Source organism: Setaria viridis, chromosome 1 (genome assembly GCF_005286985.2).
Source record: "Setaria viridis chromosome 1, Setaria_viridis_v4.0, whole genome shotgun sequence".
Taxonomy (NCBI): Eukaryota; Viridiplantae; Streptophyta; class Magnoliopsida; order Poales; family Poaceae; genus Setaria; species Setaria viridis.
In genome coordinates this window covers 25,155,473-25,163,004 of record NC_048263.2, presented here as the reverse complement: position 1 = coordinate 25,163,004, position 7,532 = coordinate 25,155,473, and the positions used below count along the sequence as shown (strand labels likewise).

Here is a 7,532-nt window from a genome sequence, read left to right as displayed (position 1 = left end):
CGCCCCCAACAAACTCCACGCACATTTCTGCGAAAGCGAGCGGCGGGCAGGCCTCGTCGCCTCGTCGAGCCCATCCATTCCATGACGCGGGCGCGGGCGCACGCGCACGGGACGGGTCGGTCCCCCAACCAAGCCAAACCGGCCTGCTGCTTCTCCACCTCCCCATCCATCGCGTGGCGTCGCGCCCCGGCCCGCTCGCGCTCCCTCCCTCTCACTATAAACTACCTCCCTTCTCCCCCAGTCGCCTCTCCCCTCCCTCATTTCGCCACTCGCTACACCCCAAAAACCTCACGCGCTCCCGTTCCTCTGCCCCTCGCCTCGTCGCCGCGCCGGCGAGAGGCGCGCTCATCCCCCCGTGCCCGTGTACCGACGCCGCCGGAGCGGAGGCAACCCGCGCCTTATCCGGTCGCCCCAGATCTGCCTCTTCTTCTCGCCGCGTCGGGGGCGATCCCGCCGAGGCCAGGTGAGCTCCCTTTCTCCCTGATCCGATGCGCACGTACCGGTTTTGTGGCGGCTTGGGTGGGTTAGCTCGCAGATCTGGGCGTTTAAGACCGCTCCTCGGCCCGATCTGGGCGTTGCGGCCGCGGCCCGCGCTTGATCCGATGCGGGCGCAGCCTGCTCTGCTCGGTGCCCGGCCGCCGAGGCCGGAATTCTACGAGATCGCGCGGATTCGTGTGGTGCCAGTGCCAGATCTGCGCTTGCGTGTACGGTCGCGGCTCTGCATGGCGTTAGAGGGTGGGCTACGGATTATTAGATTTCAGTAGGATTTGGATTTGGATTTACGCGCTCTGAGCGCATTGCCCCTGCTGTTCTGCCGCGCTTTTGCGCCGTGGCAGAAAGGTGGCTGGGTTCGCGTGACCCTCCTGCGAGTGGGTGGTTGGACTCTTGCGGGTATTTGGGGGTAGGGGTGGGCCAAATCTTTCGTGTGCAATTCTTTCCGTGTTTCCCTTTACAGAAACCTGCTCGTGCTGAATAATTCCTTTGTAGGATAAAAGTGGGAGGTCATCTGGTCATGGACTATCAACCTGTGCACTTTATATTCCTGCATGCCTGTGACGCATACTCCTGAGATATCAGTTTCCCTTTCAATACATGCAGCCCTGTTGTTTATTCTTCTTTGTTGTTTGAAAAACGGAGTGGCTGGTATTGTCTGACCATGGGACACAGTCCTAGGATTACCCGAATTCGTTTGTATGTTCAAAGGGGGTTTATGTGAAATCTGACATTGTTCCAATTAAACATCTCCGTGTATTTGCCATTTTCATCATTTAGCTACCTGTGGTTCTGTAAAATGCAAATATCAGAAAAAAATGAGAGTTATCAATTGCGATAGGAAATGAGACTAAATTAGGTTACACTAATCTCGTAATAAATGCTCATCCTTTTCATTTGATCGCAGGGTGTAAGCTGCTATCATGGCGACCAACACAGGAGCCTCAGGATGGTTGAGGGGTAAGGTGAAGGCTGTGACATCTGGGGATTGTCTACTCATCATGGGAAGCACAAAGGCTGAGATCCCACCCGAGAAGTCCATCACCCTGTCCTACCTTATGGCACCAAGACTGGTAAGATTCAATCTGCGTGTCATGAAATCTTTGTTGGTAATGCAGGATATCGTTTGGCCTTTTCACTTAACCTTAATTTTGAATTTGGTGGAAGTCATTGGTTTGTTACTAAACTTCCAACCTAGGAATATTTACTTGCATCAATTGTAGCTTCTTGATATTCCACTCATTTGTGAAGTTTTTCATTTTTTGCTTCCTAATTCACATCGAAAGTTCATGGTGTTCTAGGCTCGCCGTGGTGGAGTGGATGAGCCCTTTGCATGGGAAAGCAGAGAGTTTCTGAGAAAGCTTTGCATTGGGAAGGTGCTACATTTGAACTTCATTTATTTTCTGAACTCACATATAATTCATTGTATTCATAAGTTCCTTTTTTGGACAATGTAAAATTATAATCTGCTGTTATAGGAGGTCACATTCAGAGTGGATTATACAGCTCCTAATATTGGACGCGAATTTGGCACTGTTTATCTTGGTGACAAGAATGTTGCATACTCAGTAGTGTCTGCTGGATGGGCGAGGGTAAGGACCATTTTACCTTTTTTTTGGACTTCATTGTATTTATTGCACTAGATGTGTTGTTTATTTCTTCTATTTGCTTAATCAGGTAAAGGAGCAAGGCCCCAAGGGGGGTGAACAAAATCCATACCTTACTGAGCTGCTGAGGTTGGAGGAAGTTGCCAAGCAGCAGGGTGTTGGTCGTTGGAGCAAGGTTAGCAATTTTTCATTTCTGTGGCCAACTTCTTTTGTATTGCATGAGATGAATGCCTTTCTTGATTTTGCTGTTGTACGCATCTTATATACAACTTCAGGAACCTGGTGCTGCTGAAGAGTCAATACGAGATCTTCCGCCATCTGCAATTGGTGAAGCAAGTGGTTTTGATGCAAAGGGTTTTGCGGTTGCAAATAAAGGCAAGAGTTTGGAGGCCATTGTTGAACAAGTTCGCGATGGCAGCACCATTCGTGTGTACTTGCTCCCTAGTTTCCAGTTTGTGCAGATATATGTTGCTGGAGTACAGGTATGCTTATCATAATTTGATGTTGTTTTCTTTCACAGTTATAAGGTAAATTTTAATTGGAAATAAATCTAGGCTCCATCCATGGGGAGGCGCTCATCGGCACCTACTGTTGTTGCTGAAACGGATGGTACTGCTAATGGTGCAAACGGTGAAGATTCTGAGGGAGCACCTGCTCAACTGACTACAGCACAAAGACTTGCTGCATCTGCAGCTTCTGCTGAAATTCCACCAGATAGGTTTGGAAGAGAAGCCAAGCACTTCACAGAGACTAGAGTTCTCAACAGAGATGTAAGTTATCTCCTCTGTGTTTCTATCTTCCTCTCCTTGGCATGAAGAGTTTACTGTGTTAGTTAGCCTAACTTTCCCTTGTAAAAAAAATTCTAGGTGCGTATTGTGGTGGAAGGCACAGACAGCTTTAGTAATATAATTGGCTCTGTGTACTACCCTGACGGAGAGACTGCAAAGGACTTGGCCCTCGAGCTTGTCGAAAATGTACGACCAATTATTTATTCATATAATTTCTTTTGAGTATCATGGTAGCAGGCATCATCAAGTTCTTACATTAAATGTCATATCTGAATGCATAAAAAATTCTGCGCCAACGATCATAACATTCTTAAGTTGTTGAATGTGACTGCATTAAAGATTTATGTGCTAACCTTTCTCTTACAGGGTCTTGCAAAGTATGTTGAGTGGAGTGCTAACATGCTTGATGTTGAAGTCAAAATAAAGCTGAAGAACGCCGAACTTAAGGCTAAAAAGGATCAGTTGAGAATCTGGACAGGCTTTAAGCCACCGGTGACAAACTCAAAGCCCATCCATGACCAGAAATTTACTGGAAAAGTGTGTCTTTCGTTCTCAATGATAGTGTGTATTCATCATGGTTCACATAATTGCATGATTTTAACTTGTTTCTTTCATGCTGATCTCTTCAAAGGTGGTAGAGGTTGTGAGTGGAGATTGCATTATTGTAGCTGATGATGCTGCTCCATATGGCAGTCCTTCAGCCGAACGTCGGATTAATCTCTCAAGCATTAGAGCTCCTAAGATGGGCAATGCTCGTAGGGATGAGAAGCCTGACAATTTTGCTCGTGAAGCTAAGGAGTTCTTGCGCACGAGGTTGATTGGCAAGCAAGTATGTAGATTGGCCTGTATCTGGCTGAAGTGAATACATTATAAAAAATGTTCCCTAGTTGAAAACTGATTGAGTTTTATCCCCTCTCTTTAACTTCAGGTGGCTGTTGAAATGGAATACTCTCGAAGGATCAGCACTGTGGATGGACAGAATGCTGCTCCCACAGCCAATGCAGCTGATACCAGAGTTTTAGATTATGGTTCAGTTTTTCTGGGTTCACCTTCACAGGCTGATGGAGAAGACGTATCTTCTGCTCCGAGCTCTGCCAGCCAACCTGGAGTTAATATTGCTGAACTTTTGCTCTCAAGAGGCTTTGCTAGGATATCTAAACACAGGGATTATGAGGAAAGGTCACACTACTATGATGCTTTGTTAGCAGCTGAATCACGGGCTGAGAAAGCAAAGAAAGGAGTGCATTCTCAAAAAGAATCTCCTGTGATGCACATAACAGATTTAACAACAGTAAGTCATCTTCTTTTATTCCATTAGCTTGATTTTAACTTTATTATACACCATCATTAACCTATCAGTGTGGATCTTGTATGGTTAGGTATCTGCGAAGAAGGCCAAAGATTTCCTTCCCTTCTTGCAGAGGAACAGAAGGCATTCTGCCATTGTTGAATATGTTTTTAGCGGCCATCGATTTAAACTAACAATTCCAAAGGAGACTTGCAGTATTGCCTTCTCATTATCTGGTGTTCGGTGTCCTGGTAAAGGCGAGCCATACTCAGATGAAGCTATTGCCTTGATGAGGAGAAGAATACTACAACGTGATGTGGAGGTAAAACTTTATTTGTCTCTGTTTGCTCTTCCATTTCCCCATTTTCTGTTTCTGAAGGATGCAAGTGATTCACGCAGATAGAGGTTGAAGCAGTTGATAGAACAGGAACATTCATAGGTTCATTGTGGGAGTCCAAGACCAACATGGGCTCTGTACTTTTGGAAGCTGGGCTGGCCAAGCTGAGTTCATTTGGCTTGGATAGGATCTCAGATGCTTATGTCCTAACGAGAGCTGAGCAGTCGGCAAAGCAACAAAAACTTAAGGTAATCCTTTATTTTTTTCTCCTCCGGTATACAAAAGGGAAAGCCAGAACTGACACTTCACTTTTCAAGATATGGGAGAACTATGTTGAGGGTGAACAAGCTACCAACGGATCCACACCTGAATCTAAACAAAAGGAAATTCTCAAGGTTTGGCCATGAAAGATATTATTGAAACATACACTACATTTATAGCAGGGAAATCTAACTTCTTGACTCTTAGGTTGTTGTCACGGAAGTTCTTGGTGGTGGCAAGTTTTATGTTCAGACAGTTGGTGACCAGAGAGTGGCTTCAATTCAACAGCAGCTTGCATCTTTAAAACTTAAAGATGCGCCAGTCATTGGTGCTTTTAATCCTGTGAAGGGAGAAATTGTGCTCGCACAATTTAGCCTTGACAACTCCTGGAACAGAGCTATGGTATGTGTAGATTTACTGAGCATGTATGATGAAATCACTAGTCTTTATGGGCCAAAGTCGTAGTTGAAATATGTCTTAGTAGATTATACACTAGGACCCTACTGAAATTTCTTTTCCTCTATGACCAGTGTAAGTTTGGTGATTCTAAATTAACCCAAAAGTAAACCTATAAGTTTTGGTCTGTTAAGCACCTTGTTGATGGCATTTTGCTTCATCTATGTGCCACTTGGAGAAGTTATATCAGAACATTACGCATTAGCAACTAGGGAAGTGTCCTCATGGTATCTAACAAATTTAGGACCGAATAAGCTTGTTCTTGTTCCCATGATGTCTGTTTTAACTAACGGTCTCCCTCACTTATGACACCGCATGCCCAATTTGTCAAGTCCTTCATGTTTATTTTTAATGGTCTTATCATACCTCAGTTTTGGACTTTATGCACAAATTGTCATTATTATCTTCTGGTAGTTCTAGCAATTTCAATACTAAGTCCTCATGCCTTGCGCAGATTGTGAATGGACCTCGTGCTGTAGAATCTCCAAATGACAAGTTTGAAGTATTCTATATTGATTATGGCAACCAAGAGGTGGTTCCCTACAGTCGATTACGGCCTGTGGACCCATCAGTTTCCTCGTCTCCTGCTCTTACTCAGTTATGCAGCCTTGCTTTCATAAAAGTGCCCACTCTAGAGGATGATTTTGGTCAGGAAGCAGCAGAGTATTTAAGTGAATGTTTGCTCAGTAGCTCGAAGCAATACCGGGCAATGATTGAAGACCGTGATACTTCTGGGGGAAAATCAAAAGGACAAGGAACTGGAAATGTTCTCATTGTTACTCTTGTTGATGCAGAGACAGAAAGCAGCATAAATGCTACCATGCTTGAGGTTTGTGGTACTGACTGCTTTATTTTGAGCTAGTCTTTTGGTGTACTGCATAGCATGGCATTTAGTTTGTTTTGAAATATTGAATCGTTTAAGCTAACACAAGCAATGTTCATTTGACCCTTGAATGGAAACAAGAGACATCATATATTAGTTATCTGCATTTCATTTGTGATTTGCCAGCTAAATCTAGGGCATCACACCTGCAAACTGTTGTTGAATGCATTCATTCCTACTTTGCCTTTTGTTAGGACATACAACTACTTGCTACAAACTTTTGCTCATGTTTGGTAGAACATTCCTACTTTATGATGGTAGACAGCTGCTTGCAAACTAGTCCAGATGCTGCGCAAAATGCCAATGGACATATGTTCATTCCTAACTACTCAGAGCAAAGAAACACATGTTCATTTCCTGACAGACAATGGGATCAATTTCTTGCAAAGCTATGTGAAAAGCTGTATTATGGCCAGGCCAGAAATATATGTTCATTTCTAACATTACCTACTCTGCCTGTATCTTCAGGAAGGGCTTGCCCGACTTGAAAGAAGCAAGAGGTGGGACACTAGGGAGAGGAAAACGGCTCTCCAGAACCTGGAGCAGTTCCAGGAGAAAGCAAAGAAGGAACGGCTGCGGATCTGGCAGTATGGAGATGTTGAATCTGATGAGGACGAACAGGCTCCAGCTGCAAGGAAGCCCGGAGGCCGTCGGTAGAGACTGGGCGTAAGCTATGAAGTTTTGGACACCCCGAGTGTGATACTCTGCCGGGAGTTATAGATGAAAAACCTAGAGTGAGCGGGTACCTTATTTATTCGGTTAGAGCAGGGTACTTAGTGAGGCAAAAGTTTCTCATTTTGAGCACTTCTGATGGCAGGTTATTCCGTTTTGACATCGTAAGGTTAAAGGTTACAGATACATTGTTTTTTCCCTGAACTTAATAAGGTTGTGTCTGTTCGCTGCGGTTCTTTGTAGACAAAAGTATAATGTTGAGAATTGCAGTGAATTAAAATTCAGGATTGCTGTTATTCCATTGTCGTACTGTGTTGATTTATCTTTTATGCGTTTACTGGTTGCTTTGCTTGATAGCAATTTTCCGAGGGCAGTTTACGGTCGCCCGTGAGTTTCGAAACTCACGGATGAATCTCCGACAAACAAAACAAAACGACAGACACACCGTCTTCTTCCTCCTCTGCCTCCCCTGCTTCTTCCTCCTTTGCCTCCCCTGCTGCCTGCTTCCCCCGCAGCTGGCAGCGACAACGTCGCCGTGCTGCCAGCCCACCTCCCGCCTGCAGCCCCACCCTTCCGAACCAGTTCAGTCATCACTCCCACCGCTGGCCCTCCCCACCGGATGTCTCCCGCCGCCCGGTCGGCGGAGCCCTCGCCGCTTCCCTTCCCGCCCGCCGTCCGCAACCACCACCGGGCCGGCCACCTCCCCGCCATCCCTCTACAACCGTCGGCACCCCAACCCCAAACTTCA

General features: G+C 45.5%; 1 protein-coding gene across 1 annotated transcript; it reads left to right on the top strand.

The window, feature by feature from the left end:
- Positions 1-239: 239 nt before the first annotated feature.
- On the top strand, positions 240-7,080 carry LOC117852505 (ribonuclease TUDOR 1). The gene is made up of 17 exons (XM_034734615.2): positions 240-463; positions 1,400-1,565; positions 1,794-1,868; positions 1,971-2,084; positions 2,170-2,274; positions 2,375-2,581; positions 2,654-2,869; positions 2,966-3,073; positions 3,254-3,424; positions 3,519-3,716; positions 3,816-4,178; positions 4,267-4,497; positions 4,575-4,760; positions 4,830-4,907; positions 4,981-5,175; positions 5,684-6,058; positions 6,581-7,080. The coding sequence occupies exons 2-17, from the start codon at positions 1,416-1,418 to the stop codon at positions 6,767-6,769; spliced, it is 2,961 nt and encodes a 986-aa protein (XP_034590506.1). The 5' UTR covers positions 240-463; positions 1,400-1,415; the 3' UTR covers positions 6,770-7,080.
- The last annotated feature ends 452 nt before the right edge of the window (positions 7,081-7,532 follow it).

Excerpts from the sequence above, each read along its gene's own strand:
- LOC117852505 (XM_034734615.2), top strand. The coding sequence starts at position 1,416 with ATGGCGACCAACACAGGAGCCTCAGGATGGTTGAGGGGTAAGGTGAAG. Across the intron at positions 2,582-2,653 it reads TATATGTTGCTGGAGTACAG|GCTCCATCCATGGGGAGGCG; the intron begins GTATGCTTATCA and ends AAATAAATCTAG. Across the intron at positions 4,908-4,980 it reads AACAAAAGGAAATTCTCAAG|GTTGTTGTCACGGAAGTTCT; the intron begins GTTTGGCCATGA and ends CTTGACTCTTAG.